The 17,763-nt window shown below is 49.0% G+C and overlaps 2 protein-coding genes across 2 annotated transcripts in view; both read right to left on the bottom strand.

The window, feature by feature from the left end:
- The window catches only part of LOC106816453, a 16,215-nt gene extending 9,663 nt beyond the window's left edge, over nt 1-6,552 (bottom strand). Inside the window, exon 1 of the mRNA XM_014821079.1 lies at nt 4,796-6,552. Within this exon, the coding sequence (XP_014676565.1) occupies nt 4,796-6,552 (1,757 nt within the window). The remainder of the gene's footprint in view (nt 1-4,795) is intronic.
- A 1,343-nt stretch (nt 6,553-7,895) lies between these two features.
- The window catches only part of LOC106816464 (Fanconi anemia group M protein homolog), a 13,797-nt gene continuing 3,929 nt past the window's right edge, over nt 7,896-17,763 (bottom strand). Inside the window, exons 6-20 of the mRNA XM_014821089.1 lie at nt 17,541-17,611; nt 17,213-17,290; nt 16,746-16,904; nt 15,937-16,179; nt 15,345-15,498; nt 14,560-14,664; nt 13,786-13,946; nt 13,120-13,244; nt 12,590-12,671; nt 11,402-11,678; nt 11,012-11,151; nt 10,406-10,549; nt 8,944-8,968; nt 8,528-8,647; nt 7,896-8,050 (exon numbers count right to left, since the gene is read on the bottom strand). Of these exons, the coding sequence (XP_014676575.1) occupies nt 7,896-8,050; nt 8,528-8,647; nt 8,944-8,968; nt 10,406-10,549; nt 11,012-11,151; nt 11,402-11,678; nt 12,590-12,671; nt 13,120-13,244; nt 13,786-13,946; nt 14,560-14,664; nt 15,345-15,498; nt 15,937-16,179; nt 16,746-16,904; nt 17,213-17,290; nt 17,541-17,611 (2,039 nt within the window). The remainder of the gene's footprint in view (nt 8,051-8,527; nt 8,648-8,943; nt 8,969-10,405; nt 10,550-11,011; nt 11,152-11,401; nt 11,679-12,589; nt 12,672-13,119; nt 13,245-13,785; nt 13,947-14,559; nt 14,665-15,344; nt 15,499-15,936; nt 16,180-16,745; nt 16,905-17,212; nt 17,291-17,540; nt 17,612-17,763) is intronic.

Here is a 17,763-nt window from a genome sequence, read left to right on the forward strand (position 1 = left end):
AGCAATGTCATAACCTCCTCACCCTCCCCAGCTGTGCCTGCACCTTGCAAACACGGACAGCAATGTCATAACGTCCTCATCCTTCCCCCAGCTGTGCCTGCAAACATGACAGCAATGTCACACTGTCCTCACCTCCGCCAGCTGTGCCTGCCCCCAGCAACAGTGACAGGCAATGTTCACACGTCCCTATCCTCCCGCGTGCCGCCCTGCAAAACTGACAGCATGTCAGCGCTCCTCATCCTCCCCCAGCTGTGCACTGCAAACATGACAGCAACAGTCAACGTTCCTCAATCCTCCCCAGCGCCTGCTGCCTGCAAACATGACAGCAATGTCACACGTCCTTCATCCTACCCTCACTGCAACAGCGCCTGTACAACGTCATTTCCCACGCCGAACTGACAGTAATGTCGCACGTCCTCATCCTCCCCCAGCTGCGCTGGCAAACATGACAGCATGTCACACGTACTCATGCTCCCCAGCTGTGCCTGCCCAACATGACACCAAGTCACATCCTCATCTCCCCCATGCTGCCGCTGCAAACATGACAGTAATGGTCGCACGATTCCTCAATCCTCCCCAGCCTCGCCTGCAAACACGACAGCAATGTCACACGTCTGCTCATCCTTCCCCAGCTGTGCCCTGAAACATGACAGCAATGTCACACGTCCTCATCCTCCCCCAGCTGCACCTGCAAACACGACAGCCAAGTACACACGTCCTCATCCTCCCCAGCTGATCCTGCAAACACGACAGCAATGTCACACGTCCTCATCCATCCCCCAGTGACTGCATAAATGACGAGCAATGTCAACGTCCTCTCCGTATCCCCCAGCTGACCTGCAAACATGACAGCAATTCACACGTCCTCATCCCCCACAGGCACCTGCAAACATGACAGCAGAATGTCACCCACTCCTCAGCTCCCCCGCTGCGCTGCAAACATGACAACAATGCTCACACGGCCTCATTCGCCCCAGCTGCCGACCTGAAAACATGACAGCAATGTCACACTCCTCATCCTCCCACAGCTGTGCTGCAAACATGACAGCAATGTCCACACGTCTGCACAGTCATCGACAGGTGTGGCTTTGACGAAACCCTGTTTTATTTACGTCTATTTTTTTGCATTGTACAGCTCAAGTACGTCGCACGATGTAGGTCTCCTTAGATGCTCACGTAGCTGCAGGAGCCCATCGACAGTATTGCTTGACGAAAACCCGTTTATTTACTTGCTACTTATTGTGCTTTGTCATGACTTTAAGTTTCGATGAAAATAAAACAATTAAGTGATGTATTTATCGCAAATGTATCCACTGATTTATTATAATATGCTTACTATCGCTCTTATAGATTTTGTTCTGGTAAACTGACATGAGAAAGGAGATTCACAAAGAGGTGAAGAATGCCAAGAAAAATGTGATTGCCAAGAAATGCCCTTCTTAAAACATAGCAAAGAAATCGATGAGAGGGTTAATCTAACTGATCCCAAATCCGGGTTTAGCACTGCTGCCATTTATCAGATTAGATTCCTCATAGGTGATATAATTAATTAATTCATAGTTTATATTAATTTATAAATAAGTTCATTAATATTAATTAATAAGCCATTTATCGTGGGAGCGTTGCATACCTCCATGAGACGTGTTGAGGTTAACGTAGTCTCTTGTTGTTCTCGAATGCCCCACGACCCTGTCCTTCTTCGAGTTGATTCTGCCACTCGGTATCCATCAGTAAGAGGACAGCTTTTCTGTTTCCTGGCCATCCGATACATCCGATCCTATTGTTGCTTAGGAAAACAACAAAAAGTTGGAAATGTTCAGCGAAGTTTAATCACAAACTAGTTTGTCAAGACGCAGAGAATGAAACATTAACGTAGTTTTGCAAAACAATACTTTGTGCATAGAAACTACATTATGTTTAGTCTGTTACGTTAATTCAGATGATGATTACAAACATCACATAACCGTTTGCAATACATGCATAATAATTAATTTTTTTATAACACTGAACTCGTTCATAACCTGTTTAACCTTCAAAAAACGCTTTTACTTTATAAAATATCATTTGGATGTCTGTTAACAAAACAAGACAGTGGAGAGACTTCCAAAGAAGCTGCTTCCAATTACCCAACCACTAGCATATGCCACACAAACTCTACTCTGGAGAAAGAGATCAAACACCAGACGCGATATGACAATTCTTGAAATCCGTACCCTATCCTATTGATTACACCAGTTACATTCATGCTCCCCTCACCATCTCATTCTCACTCGTATGACTTTCATGGGAATATCCACATCTTGGGCGCCGAGGCCAAAGCAACAGCAAACATCGCTGTCTGGAACCTGGAAGTTTTCACCCATATGCCAACTCTTCTTCCGTGAGAAACTCTCCTTCTTGCTTCAAGCTGCAGCTGACGCCATGACATGGAAAAAATTCCAGATGTTCCACATGGTGCGTGGTAGCTTGAATATAAATGGTTAGGGTAAATAGATAAAGCACTGTACACACACACACGCACCGCACAGCATGCACACCACACACGGCACGCCACACACGCACGACACGCACAACATTGCACGCACACACCACACACAACACACACAACCACACACACACACACGCCACACCACACACGCACACACACACACACACAACACACACCACACACACACGCACACACGTACACACACACACACGCTACACACACACACACACACACACACACACAACACCACACACACACACACACACAGCACCACCATCGCCACACATTCACGTATGCAACACACGTCACTTACCCTTTTTTACGCCAAACAGCCCAACACATTCGTGCTGCCGGGCGACCCTCTCCTCCTTCGACCCATCGCCACCTCTCCCTCCTCCCGCTTCTCTGCTTCTCCTCCTCCGCCTCCTGCGGTTGCACTCGCCACGAGTCATTGATTCGCTGTGCCGGCGGTCGCGTGAGAGCGCGCCGGCAGCATGCGTGGCGGAGTTGGCATGCGAGCCATGAAGCTCGGCTTGCCGCGGCAGGCCGGCCAGCAGAGCGCGGTAAACGCTGCGTTGACTCTGCTGCGTCCTGTTATACGTCTGAAAGCCAACACGTCGTCAGAGTTACAGCCCGCGTCGCGTCGTCGCCGCCGCATGACACGAGACTTACCGGTAAGCGTCGGTATATGGCAGTGCGTCAAGCACAATTGAAAAAATCTTTGTTTGCCTCACCCGACTTAGGCTGAAAAGTTTGCTTGTAGTTTAGGCTTGTCTTTTTAGAGGGGGGTCATTTTTTACAATTTAGCATGGTGTCTACATGCTCGGCCGGCCAGCTGTGCTGTGTGTGGCAAGATACTTTTATGTAATGATTGTTATGCTTGTACATATAATGTATTCGTTACAGATTTATCTAATGTACAGTGCATACAATTTGTTAAAAAAAGTATTTGGGAAAGGTCAACTAAAAGAATTTCGAGTCGGCCCCTTTTTGCGCGAGGTGTCGTCGGGTGGGGCAAACAAACAACTATTTTTATTATGCCTATCGCATGTGAGGAGTCGCGTGAACTGTAACATGTATAAATGCAGGCATCTCCACCGCAGTCACCACAGACAGTCCGCAGAGGGGGGATGTCACTTGTTTACGGGATGTGATACTTACACGCCTCGTCACGCATACGCAAATCGCAGTGAATCGTAAAATCGAAATGAATAATCCCTAAGATCCTAGTAATGTGGCGGATGCTTACGGTAATATGTTGTATCGCTTATATTCGCCCGTCATCGTGTGTATCGCCATGAGTATGATATGCGTAGACGCAGAGATCCTCGTGCACGGTCTTAGTTAACTACCATGGATGTTCACATAGTTTCCTGACATAATAGTTATACTTCAATCACCGATACGCGCGTATCGCACTTGGTAAACGAATGGAATCTCTGCATGTCGTTTATAACTGGGTAGCCCTAGGAAAGCTGTATATACTCTACATCTGACCCTCGTTTACTCTACTATAGCTAATTTTCCTCACCTGCTCCTCCTTGCCTTCCAGTGACAGCATGACTAATCTTCCTTGCCGTTCCTTCCTGTTCGGACCCATACGTGCACCAGCCTAAGTTACCAACCAACCGATACCTGTTAGCACGTGAGTAAGGTCTAACCAACATTATTAATTAAAAGAATAAAAAGGAACAGGAAAGCGCTACTTGCTACCTATAGGCGGAGGCGGCCATGGTTTATGCACGTAATTGTTTACGCAATTTCATTCGTAAGGCGAACCCGGACTCAAGCCGAATGGAAATTCGAATCTTTGAAACACGCTGCATTTGTTTATTCATCGGAAATAGGAGTATGCAACATAATTTGCTATACGTAAGAATATTAATATAATCAAGATATAACATATAAACTGTTGCAAAATTCAGACGTTCACAACTCAGGATATTACACAAACTTCATGAACAAACTAATAACACTGCCCGGTACCTAACGAAATGCATATAATGAGGTCTTAATTACATCCTACACCTGAGTACTACGAGTAAGGGTAGGAGGGAGGGGGTTCATCGTTTGTCGTACTAAGAATTACACATGAAAGACAACTCACATTTCTCTGCCAAATTTGGAAAATGAACACGTTCTTTCACTCTGTTGAATTGAAGGATGGAGTGAGATCACGGATGTGTGTATGCTGTCGTATGTGTGTATGTGTGTGTCGTATGTGTGTATGTGTGTGTCGTATGTGTGTACGTTGTTGTCTGTATGCTCAAGATAAAGTCAGTAATTAATTTTGAACGACCCCCATACCTGCAGAAATCTCGCGCGTTGCCATGGCGAGGCGGCGAGACTCTCGGCGAATCAGGAACCACCGTCACCCCCTTGCCGACGCGCGTTCCCTCGCCGATCGCTACCGATACCGCTACCGCTACATCCCGGTGATGATCCTTGGACGCTGTCTCCGTAGTGGCCGACTCTCTACTTCTGCTGACATCCGCGCACGATCGGCCGGCAACAACGCGATCGGACGCCGACTTGGCAGACGCTGTCTTCGACGGCGGGATTATCCGGCTTGCGTTCGTCACCATGGATGCGAACCCTCGTTGCCGCGGCGACGGCGGCACGACGTCGTCGTCCTCCTCCAGGAAGCTGTCGACGTCGTCGACGAGGTCAAAGCCGAGGTCAAGTTCAAACTCGCGGCCGTCCTTGCTCCGCGCGCGCGACACCTCGCCGCCGTCGTTGCAGTTCACGGATCCCGCGTCATCTGGCTGGCCAGCGAGAGACACCGGCGGTTTGGCGTCCGAGGGAGAGGGTGGAGCGAGCACGGAGGTCAGGTCGTCGTCAAAGTCAAAGCCAAGGTCAAACTCGGGAGCGGTTTCGACGTCGACGATCGGCCGACTTTCCTCTGCCGCGAATTTCACCGCCGCCGGAGTCGTGTCTGCAGCGGCAGCAGAAGAGCGAGCGATGATGAGAGACGTGGCGGTGCTGGCGGCGGCAGCAGAGGAGCGAGCGAAGGTGATAGAGGCGTCGGCGTTGGCGTTGGCAGTATTGGCCGCGGCAGGGGAGCAGCGAGCGAAGCTGAGAGAGGCGTCGGCCGTGCGATTCACGTAGTCGACCGCCTGCGTGAGATCGAACCACGACCCGTCGGCCGCCGTCGTCCCCGCCATTGCTGCCGCCGCGGTGCCGGGCCACGCCTCGTAGTCACGCTGCGACGGTGTGCGCACGTCAGCGTTCATCCACGCCCCGCCACTGCACAACGCCTGAGAACCGCCCGCGACGCGCGGTGACCGGGGAATGGAGGACACCGCCGCTGCCATGTCCCCGCATGGAGACACCTCGCTTGGCTCTCCCTCGGGTGGAGCTTTCTGCTTGTCTCTGGAGGAGGTGTTTCCACGCGCACCGGTGCGATGGCCAGAGAGGTACCCGGCGAAAGGCATCGCGGAGGTTCCACCCTCCGACTCGCCGCGCTCGCAGAGAGAGGCTGAGGAGGAGGAGGAAGAGGAAGCCACTGCAAGACGTTCCTTCAATCTGCCGTCGTCGCCGCCGCCGCCGCCGCCTGACAAGTAGTTGTGGAACGGCAGCATCTGCTCGTCGCTGTGGACGCGCACGCTGTCGGCTGCTGCTAACAACCCGTCGTCGTGGATACGCGCGTCGCCCGCGCGGGCGGGGCTGCAACGATCGCGCGTATCCGCATCACTGGGTGCTGCGGTCGTCGCCGGCCGATCCACCCGCGGGTGAACGCTGGGGGAGGATGTATTTCTGCGGCGCGGCGCGATGCGCACGGCGTCCACTGCTACCGACATCTTTCTACGTCTCGCGCCGGGAGCAAGAGCGACCGCAGGTACGCCGGTCACCACAGGCATGTCTGTCTTCATAGGTGAGCCCATCATCACAGGTAGTTCTTTGATTGCAGGTACGCTGGTTCTCACAGTTAAGTCGATCATCACAGGTATGCCAGTCTGTACAGGTGGATCTTTCGCCGGTGAGCGCGCCTCCGCTGCGACGTCACCCCGCGTGGCGCGCGCGTCGTCGCCGCCCCGCCCCTCCCGCTCCCACTCCTCCACCATCTCTAGCACGTCGACGGGGGAATGCGGTCGCGTGAGGAAGCTCAGGTCCACCGCGGCCGCGCTGGGGGGCGTCGGCACCCTGTACCGCGCCCCGCCCTCGCTCCCCCTGCCCCTTGCTCCCCCCGCCCGCCCGCCACTGCGTTACGCTCTCGTCCACCCGATCCTCTGATGCTGCCGTCACCACCCTCGCTCTCCTTAACCCCGCTGTGCCGGCGCGAGATTACACTACGAGTAAAATGAGCGCGGATCAATGACCAGTGCTAAGCGACGTCAAGCGATCCCGACCCCAGACCGAGCCGGTTTCATCTCCCCAATACCAAACATGGCCCTTCGGATCGCTTAACAACCCGGCGCTGGCCACGGCCGCTCTGCCGTGGCGCGCTGCGCTTGACAGGATACCCTTGCGTCTATGCACCAGGGAGGACCGACCGCCTTGCTACGAAGAACGAACGCGCCTCCCCGCGACGTCTTCTCGCTGCGGAAGAGCCGCTAATCGCAGAGGCGACCTTGTCGTCATTCGACGAGGCCGCGAGCTTGTGAGCCCTCATGACAGGCGACCACTTGCGTCTATGACAGGAGCTGCATCACCACTCTGATAGACTCATAGGGCCACAGACCACGATCACCCGTGACGCGGCTACTCGTCGTGTGGCGACCAAGAGGACTATAAGTAAGCAATACGGCACCTCGCCTGTTCGCATTATGAGCGCGTCACAAACTCATTCCTAGGACGTGACGGGTCACTGCGAAACGTACTGCTAAAGTCAATCATCCCAAGTGGATAGTGGGATGCGCGCATCGGCGGGGCCACGCACTCGGCCTTCCATCCATCGCGCCGTCGCAAATGCGTCGTCGGCTCGTCGTCAGGCAGCGCTTGCGGCCGCAGCATCTCTTCCCTCTTCATTCAGCAGGCGACGGGCGAGGAAGCGGCAGCGCGCGGCATTCCCCGCATGCTGGCGTCTCGTCGTGCTGTCACCCCGCACCGCCTCGAGACCGCGGCTGAGACCATCTCTCGAGATGCGATATCACGCTCGATGCTGGTATGCGAGTTCCTGCCGTGGGCGATTCTCCTCGATGCAGGGCGAGTTCCGTCGTCCGATTCCTCGCTGGACGACAGCACGACGACGCACGGTTCCTTCTCTGGTTTTCCTCTCCATCTCTGGTTCTCCCTCTGGTTATTCCCCTTTCGTTTTCCATCGCCGCTCCGCTTGCATAACTCCGCCGTTTCGCTCGACTTGGCGATGCCCGGAGCCCAACCGAACTGGCCATGTGCGCCACCGTTCGCCATCACCGCGTCGTCTGCGCGACGCGACACCCGAGAATGCTGGGAGGTCGTCTGCGCATCAACGCCGCGTCCTCTTGAATTCGTCGGCAGAGAGCACGGCAGTTTTAATCCGCCGCCGTTTCTTCGCTCCTGCCCGTTCGACCTTCGCAACCGGTCCGGTCGTCACGCGATGGTGTCTCCGGAATGACCGTGCGAGTACCTGTGAAGAATTCCCTGCCAAGTGAAAAAAAAGCGATTTTGCTTATACGGTTCTCATGCGGATATTAATAAGAGGTATCTTTTCCCGACCTTTCTTGTGCCCTGTGCTGTGAACTTGTAATGCACTAACAAGGCAGGTGCAAGGGTCGATATATGCACGCAGGAGTGAGCGAGCATGCATCATGTCTTAAGCAGCATGCTATGTATCATACTATGTATATAACATTTTTTGTGTTACGTTGTTATATTATACTGTATTATATTATATTATATATATTATATTATATTATATTAATTATATTATATTATATTATATTATATTAATATTATATATATTACAATACATTTCATTAACTTATATTAATATTTTTCAGGAGAGAATAAAATCAAATTATGTTTAATCGCCTCTTGACATTACATTACATTATGCATCTGCGGGAACAAAGCCACGACTAAACAATCGATGTGCGAGTCAAGGAAGAAGCCACGTACCTTCTCCGCCGGCGCCGGCAAGGTTCCTCTCTCCTGGCTGCAGCACGTCAGCAGTGTTGATGTTAGGCAGCCATCTCCTCCCCGTACACGTCCTCATCCTCCCCCAGCTCGTGCCTGCACCTGCCAAACACGGACAGCAATGTCACACGTCCTCATCCTCCCCCAGCTGTGCGCTGCACCTGCAAACATGACAGCAATGTCACACGTCCTCATCCTCCCCCAGCTGCGCCTGCAAACATGACAGCAATGTCACACGTCTTCACCCTCCCCCAGCTGTGCCTGCACCTGCAAACACGACAGCAATGTCATACGTCCTCATCCTCCCCCAGCTGTGCCTGCAAACATGACAGCAATGTCACACGTCCTCACCCTCCGCCAGCTGTGCCTGCAAACATGACAGCAATGTCACACGTCACTCATCCTCCCCAGCTGTGCCTGCACCTGCAAACACGACAGCAATGTCATACGTCCTCATCACTCCCCCAGCTGTGCCTGCAAACATGACAGCAATGTCACACGACGTTCCTCACCCTCCGCCAGCTGTGCCTGCAAACATGACAGCAATGTCACACGTCCTCATCCTCCCCCCAGCTGTGCCTGCACCTGCAAACATGACAGCAATGTCACACGTCCTCATCGCTCGCCCCAGTGCGGGCCTGCAAACATCGACAGTAATGTCGCACGTCCTCATCCTCCCCCAGCTGCGCCTGCAAACATGACAGCAATGTCACACGTACTCATGCTCCCCCAGCTGTGCCTGCAAACATGACAGCAATGTCACACGTCCTCATCCTCCCCCAGCTGCGCCTGCAAACATGACAGTAATGTCGCACGTCCTCATCCTCCCCCAGCTGCGCCTGCAAACACACAGCAAGTCACACTCCCACCTCCCCCAGCTGTGCCTGCAAAACATGACAGCAATGTCACACGTCCTCATCCTCCCCCAGCTGCACTGCAAACATGACAGCAATGTCACACGTCCTCATCCTCCCCCAGCTGCACCTGCAAACACGACAGCAATGTCACACGTCCTCATCCTCCCCCAGCTGTGCCTGCAAACATGACAGCAATGTCACACGTCCTCATCCTCCCCCAGCTGCACCTGCAAACATGACAGCAATGTCACACGTCCTCATCCCCCAGCTGTGCCTGCAAACATGACAGCAATGTCACACGTCCTCATCCTCCCCCAGCTGCACTGCAAACCTGACAGCAATGGTCACACGTCTCATCCTCCCCCAGCTGCCGCCTGCAAAACATGACAGCAATTGTCAACACGTCCATCCTCCCCCAGCTGTGCCTGCAAACATGACAGCAATGTCACACGTTCTGCACAGTTCATCGACAGGTGTGCTTGGACGAAACCCCCTGTTTATTTACGTCTATTTTTTTGCATTGTACGACTCAAGTACTGTCGCACGATCGTATGTCTCTAGATGTCACGTACTGCAGAGCCCATCGACAGTATTGCTTGGGACGAAAACCCGTTTATTTACTTCTACTTTTTGCTTTGTATGACTTTAAGTTCGACGAACATAAAACAATTAAAGTGTGTATTATCGCAAATGTATCCATACTGATTTATTATAATATGCTACGCTCTTATAGATTTGTTCTTGGTAATATGACATGAGAAAGGAGATTCACAAGATGGTGAGAATGCCAAGAAAAAAGATTGGCATCTTAAATACATAGAAAGAAATCGATGAGAGGGTTAAACTAACGTGATCCCAAATCCAGGGTTTGCACTTGCTGCCCTTTATCCAAGATTAGATTCCTCATAGGTGATATAATTAATTAATTCATAAGTTTATATTAATTTATAAATAATTCATTAATAATTAATTAATTAAGGCATTATCGTGGGAGGTTGCATACCTCCATGAACGTGTTGAGGTTAACGTAGTCTCTTGTTGTTCTCGAATGCCCCACCGACCCTGTCTTCTGCAGTTGATTCTGCCACGGTATCCACTCAGTAAGAGACAGCTTTTGCTGTTTTCCTGCCACCGATACATCCCGATCCTATTGTTGTTGGAAAACAACAAAAAGTTGGAAATGTTCAGCGAAGTTTAATCACAAACTAGTTGTCAAGACAGCAGAGAATGAAACATCTAACGTATGTTTTGGCAAAAAAATACTTTGTGCATAGCAACTACATTATGTTCTGTTGTTAATTCAGATGATGATTACAAATTCCACATAACCGTTTTGCAATACATGCTAATAATTAATTTTTTTATAAACACTGAATCGTTCATAACTGTTTAACCTTCAACCTTTATTTTATAAAAGATCATTTGGATGTCTGTTAACAAAACAAGACAGGGGAGAGACTTCCAAAGAAGCTGTTCACAATTACCAACACTAGCATATGCACACAAACTGTACTCTGGAGAAAGAGATCAACACCAGACGGATATGACAATTCTTGAATCGTACCCTATCCTAATCTGATTACACCAGTTACATCATGCTCCCCCTCACCATCTCATTCTCACTGTATGACTTCAGGGATATCCATCTTGGGCGCCGAGGCAAGACAGCAACATCGCTGTCTGGAACCTGGAAGTTTTCACCCCAATATGCCAACTCTTCTTCCGTGAGAAACTCTCCTTCTTGCTTAGCTGCAGTGACGCCATGCATGGAAAAAGTTCAGATGTTGCACATGTGCGTGGTAGCATTGAATATAACGGTTAGGTAAATAGTAAGCTGTACACACACACGCATGCACGCACGCACACACGCACGCACGCACACACACACACTCACATACGTACACACACCCACACACACACGTACACACACGCACACACACACACACACACACGTACACACACTCGCACACATGCACGTATGCACACACACGTCACTTACCCTTTTTAGCAAACAGCCCCAACACATTCGCGCTGCCGGCGCGACCTTCCTGCCTCGACCCATCGCCACCTCTCCTCCTCCTCCCCTTCCTCTGCTGCTTCTCATCCTCCTCCTCCTGCGGTGCAATCGCCACGGTCATGTGCATCTTGTGCACGGCGGGCGTGAGACCGCGCGGCAGCATGCGGGGATTGGCAGCGAGCATGAGACGCTTGCCGCGGCAGCCGGCCAGCAGAGCGCGGTGAACGCTGCGCTTGCTCTGCTGGCTCGTGTTATACGTCTGAAAGCAACACGTCTCAGAGTTACTCCCGCGGTCGCGTCGTCGCCGCGCATTACAGGAGATTACGGGAGCGTCAGATATGCAGTGTCGCTCAAGCCACAATTAAAAAAATCTTTGTTTGCCCTCACCCGACTTAGGCTGAAAAGTTTGGGTAGGTAGGTAGGCTTCTCTTTTTTGAGGGGGGTCTTTTTACAAATTTAGCATGGTGTCTACATGGTATGCTTGTGTGGAGGTACCTTTTATGTTGAATGTTTGTTATTCTTTGTACATATAATGTATTGCTTACAGATTTATATAATGTACAGTAATACAATTTGTAAAAAAAAAGATTGGGAAAAGTCAATAAAAAATTCGGAGAAAATAAAAAAAATAAAAAAATAAAGAGTCGGCTCCTTTTTGGCGGGTCGGTCGGGTGAGGGCAAACAAATAATATTTTTATTATGACCTCATTGCATGTGAGAGTTGCGTGAACTGGTAACATGATAAATGAGGGCATCTCCACACGTCACCGCAGACGCAGAGGGACGCTCACTTGTTTACAGATGTGATACTTACACGCTCGCCACGTATACGAATCGAGTGAATCGTAAAATCGTAAATGAATTAATCCCTAAGCATCCTAGTAATGTGGGGATGCTTACGTTTAATAATGTGATGCTTATATTCGCCCGTCATGCATGTGTATCGCATGAGTAATGATATGGTAGACGAGAGAATCTTCGTACGTCTTAGTAACACACGAATTCACATGTTTCCTGACATAATAGTTATATTCACTCACCATACGCGCGTATCACACTTGGTAAACGAAGGAATCTCTGCATGTCGTTATAACCTGGGGTATAGCATCTAGGGAAGAGTAATACTCTACATTTGACACTCGTTTACTGTACTATAGTACATTTTCTCACCTGCTCCTCCTTGCCCTCGGTGACCAGCATGACTATCTTCCCTTGGCGTTTCCTTCCTGTTCGACCCATACGCTGCACCAGCCTAAAGTTACCAAAACCCAACGAACCTTTTAGCAGCGAGTAATGGACTACCCAACATTTTAATAAAAGGAATAAAAAGGAAAAGGAAAACGCTACTTGTCCTATAGCGGGGGTCCATGGGTTATGCACGTAATTGGTTCCAAATTTCATTCGTAAGGCGAACCCGGAACTCAACCGATTTGAAAAACGCGGCATTTGTTTATTCATCCGAATAGGGGTATGGAACAATAATTGCTTACGTAAATATAAAATATAATCAACATAAATAACATATAAACTGTGCAAAATTTCAGACGTTCACAACTCAGGATATTACCAAACTTATGAACAACTAATAACACTGCCGTGAAACCTAACGAAATGCATATTAATGAGTCTTAATTACGCTTGTCTCCTCGTCAGTCAACGGTCATGCATTCTGCGCTATGTTCGTGGGCTACATTCTCTACCTGGTGGGACTCTTGTGAGCGTCGTAGCAGACGATGAGGTCGACATCGCCTATGTCCAGGCCTTCTTCCCCGACGCAGGTCGCGACGATCGTGTTGTAGCCGCCCTCGCGGAACTCTCTCACCACCTGTAGAACAGCACGAGTAAGCAGTAGCTGTAAGAAGCCAGCGATGGAACTGCTCCCTCCGATACGCCGCGTGGGGCGATGGGATGCATAAATCTCTCCACGTTCTTACTGTTACAGATGCTTATACAGGGGTTAGCCACTGATCTCTTCATCCAGGCAATATAACGACGCCGATAAGATTGTTGTTGAAAACGATGCCAGAAAGATGGATTCGACGGTGGAAAGTAGTGAGGTAAACGCTTGCACTTACTTAAAGCGATTGCACGCAAAAATTTTCGAAAAAACATGTATAATTACTAATTTTTAATGAATGCCAATCGTTTACCAATGAATTACCAATTGTTTAAATGTTAACCAATTTAATTGCCGCAAGATATTCACGTGAACGCCCGCACAGCGACAGCAAGAGTGAGACAGTGACAGCGACAGCAAGAGTGAGACAGTGACAGTGACAGCAAGAGTGAGACATTGACAGCGACAGCAAGAGTGAGACAGCAACAGCGAGACTGAGAGTGAGAGTGAGAGCTGGGGAGGGACGCACCTTCATCTGTTCCTTCTGGGTGACACCCTTCGTGGACTTGCTGGCGGTGGACTGACCGACGAAGCTCATCACGCGCACGGTGGGTGCGTGTCGACGCAGCACGGCCGCGATCTCCGCCACGCTGTCACGATACTGAGAGAAGATCATCACCCTCGTGTTCGCTACGAGAAAAATTAACTCTTCAGCTATTATTATAAAATTATATAATATAAATCAGTGGTTGTTAACCTGTGGTCTATGGACCCCTTTGGGGTCAGTGGATGGGCTTCAGGGGGTCCGTGAACCAGGCGCATGCAAAATTATGTATTTATGTGCTTATGTGCATTTTTCTGGGGAGGGGCCCATAGCTTTCACCAGATTCTCAAAGGGGTCCATGATTCAAAGGAAGTTAAGAACCACTGATATAAATAAAATTATCGCTGAACATTTCCCGGATGGAAACGGACGCGGCGAGAATCGCCCGACTAATCCTAATGTGTGGAGTGAGTGATTCAAGGAGTGTGCCGACAGTTACGCTAGGTCTCTGTAATAAAATAAAACTTATCAGTATCACATCTGTAATAACGTTTTAACAATTACTAGTTGTGTTCAGTTTTAACATATTTTCATCATTATTTTGACCTAATTTCGGTTCATTTCTAACTGCTCTATCAATTTCTCCTTTTTCCTACTTGATTAAGTTCCCTTATGCCCAGCCAATAACTAATTACGTATATATCTCTAACATGTGTTCCATTGATCATTCATTGCTATCTAACGTTACAGCTCACTAACCTGACTGGTTCTGACGGAAGTGGTCGACTACAATCTTCTCCAGCTTCTCTATTTTCGGATGGCTGTAGATGCGTGGTGACGCTAGCGTCCCGGCGAGGGAAGCACCTGCAAAGTCAGCGTGCATCAATAAAGTGATTACGTCACAGTAACTAGTAAAAGTTGTTAAAAAAATGTCCACTTTTTTGCAAAATGTAAGTGATACTGTTAACTTTTTATGGTTAAATTGCTGCATTATACTTCTTATTTTGTTATTCCATTCGATGTGAACAAACACCCATGACTCATACATAGCCCATAGCAAGCATTTAATATCATGATCAATATATCAAATCGCCCAGATTTTTTTTATTTTTAACTAGTTGAAGAACAATCTTATCGGGTAAGAACTTGAGGATACATTTAGTGCCGTTATTACTTACTTTTCATGTAAAAAATTGCAACCTAATTTTTTTAAATATACACTACAGAAAATTCGTGACGTAGTCAATGAAAGATGAGAGCGAAACTGGTGCACGTCGTCAGGAACATCATGAGTACTTACGACATCGAATCCAAGATGGCATAACTTTCGAAATGGAGTGCTGGGCAAGGGTCATGGCATTACAGACTTTACTGGAACACGATTCTGAAGATAGATGATCGGGGAGAATGCTGGAGAAGAACACTAGGGGAGGATACTGGGGAAGGATATTGGGGGAAGGAAACCAGGGAAGGATGCTGGATGAGGATGCTGAGGAGGGATGCTACAGGAGCATATGTTGAGGGGTCAGGTGTGCTGTGCTTACCTGCGCGAGTGGCTTGTGATGCACGATTGTTGTCTACCTGTGACGACGACACGCTGTACTTGGCTTGCACGTGCTCCATGATCTCAATGAAGGCCTGATTACGCATCAGCTCAGCACGTGTTCTCGGGTTGCTCTTGACGCCTTCTAATATTCCCTGATAACAACACGAGCACTTCCCCCTTAGCTTTATACGAAGAAGAGGGCTAGGTGTAAACTGCGGGGGTGCAGTTCCAGTGGGTTAGCTAACTGGGGATTCAGTGAAGACATTTGAACCAATGTTAGCAATGAACAACTGGGTTAAACTAATAGTAAACTACAAACCTAACAGAGATATGATGTAGAGAGTGGGAGAGAGAGCATACATTACTGTTCATACATATCGAGTTAGAGCATCAGAGTTAAAATATTGGTGTTATTAAACATCATAAGAGATGAAAAGTGGCTAAAGAGATGTGGGAAAAGAGAGGGTAGGACAAGAGCTTGTGAGAGAACGCTTGCAAATATCACCAGTGAGCCTGGTGCTGTTTCAATTTATGCCGATACCATGAATAACTGGTGTAATCTACAAGGCAGAACGTTCATTCATACATACTTGCAGAAAATTGTGGAAAGACTTGATTCCGTGGAGCACGAGCAATTCTAGGCCGTGATAAAGACTCGTGCACATCGCAAAATCGCCCTCCACCGTGCCATACTGGCCCCTCGGCAACGACGACGGCGGGTTCTGCCGAAACTCCTCACGTGCGCGAAGCAGCTGGAACTTGGAGAGGCTGAGCAGGTTGTTACAGCGCAGCACGTAATTATTGCTGAGTCTCCTGACGACCACGCCCACCACCTAGGTTTTTTGCGACAAAAAACATCATGAAACGATTTTTAACGCTGTTGCGATAGCAATGTTTGCTTGCGAATGACTGAACCATGGTGATTTAGCTGTAATACTATATGCTGTGTTCGCACTGTACAAAGCTAAAATATATTCATGCTGCATAACACTATACTCTGTATTCACAGCATATAATACTAAGCTGCATTGACAAACCAGAAGGAAATCCAGAGAACGCGGGAGAGAGCGAGACAACCCGACCAGGCGCGCACGTGCGACTCTGGTGTCGGCGTGTTGCCATGACGACAACCCGACCCATCATGTGCACCACTGTCGTGTCAGCGTGTTGCCATGACGACAACCCGACTCATCACGCGCACCGCTATAGCATCAGCGCGTTGCCGCGACGACAATTAACCCGACCTATCACGCACGCCGCTATAGCGTCGGCGCGTTGCCATGACGACAAACCGACCCATCACGCGCACCACGATAGCGTTGGTGAATTGCCGTGACGACAACGTGCCTCATCACGCGCGCCACTATAGCGTCGGTGCGTTGCCGTGGCGACGGCGCACCTGCAGGTACTTGTCTCGCAGCGCGGTGAGCTCGGGTCCGAGCGAGACGACGTGTTTCTCGACGAGACGCTCGTGCGTGTACGGCGTGATGTCGGGCGAGTCATCGCTGCGCAGCTCCACGTGCGAGACGAGCAGGTTCGTGAGCACCTGCTGCACCACCTGGTGGCAGAGAAACACAACGCCGCTGACGGACACAACGTGCAACACCGTAACAGAAGATCAGTAGCTGTATCTCGCTTGGCTTTGAGGTTTATAATTGTATTAATTATTATTAATACTATTTTTTTTATTAGTAGTAGTAGTAGTATTTAGTATTATTATTATTGCTATCATTATTATTATAAGTACTATTATCACCAATGAATAGCTTTGTTATGAACAAAGGCATAGTGGTTCTACAACCAGGTTTACTGGTAGTCTAGGTGTATATAAACTAACTACCAAACAAATTACTAAGTATATTTTACCTTTAGGTCACCACCAGGTGTTGCACTGAGTGCTAGCATTCTGAATTGCTTATTATAGATATGTAGTTCTCTGACAACCTGCATACAAAAACTCATGTATTCATCAATACAAAATTATCAAATTTTCCACATATTGCGCTTTCACAAACCGTAACAAGTGAAAGCACACATGTCTATGTAGAAATATTATCATATAGAATATTATATGGCGAGACTATTCGCTGATTCCACTCTATATGGCCACGTTCTGTAATACCCTAAACACGTACACTACGTATGCATATGCATGCACACGCACACATGCATGCACTCACATGCATACGCATACAGGGCACGACAATTGCCACAGGCAGAAGTGATGGCAAAACCTGTTGGTGCCCTCCTTACTTGCCATCGTGCCTATGAAAAATGGTGGATACCCTTCGCAATAAACTACCATGGCTGCTCTACCTAATTTGCCACCAAGCTCTTCCCACGAATTCCATGTAGAATATATACATATGTATATATATATATATATATATCAGGAGTAGATAATAGGGAGGAGTGTG

Source organism: Priapulus caudatus, unplaced genomic scaffold (assembly GCF_000485595.1).
Source record: "Priapulus caudatus unplaced genomic scaffold, Priapulus_caudatus-5.0.1 Scaffold32, whole genome shotgun sequence".
In the NCBI taxonomy this organism is placed as follows: domain Eukaryota; kingdom Metazoa; phylum Priapulida; class Priapulimorpha; order Priapulimorphida; family Priapulidae; genus Priapulus; species Priapulus caudatus.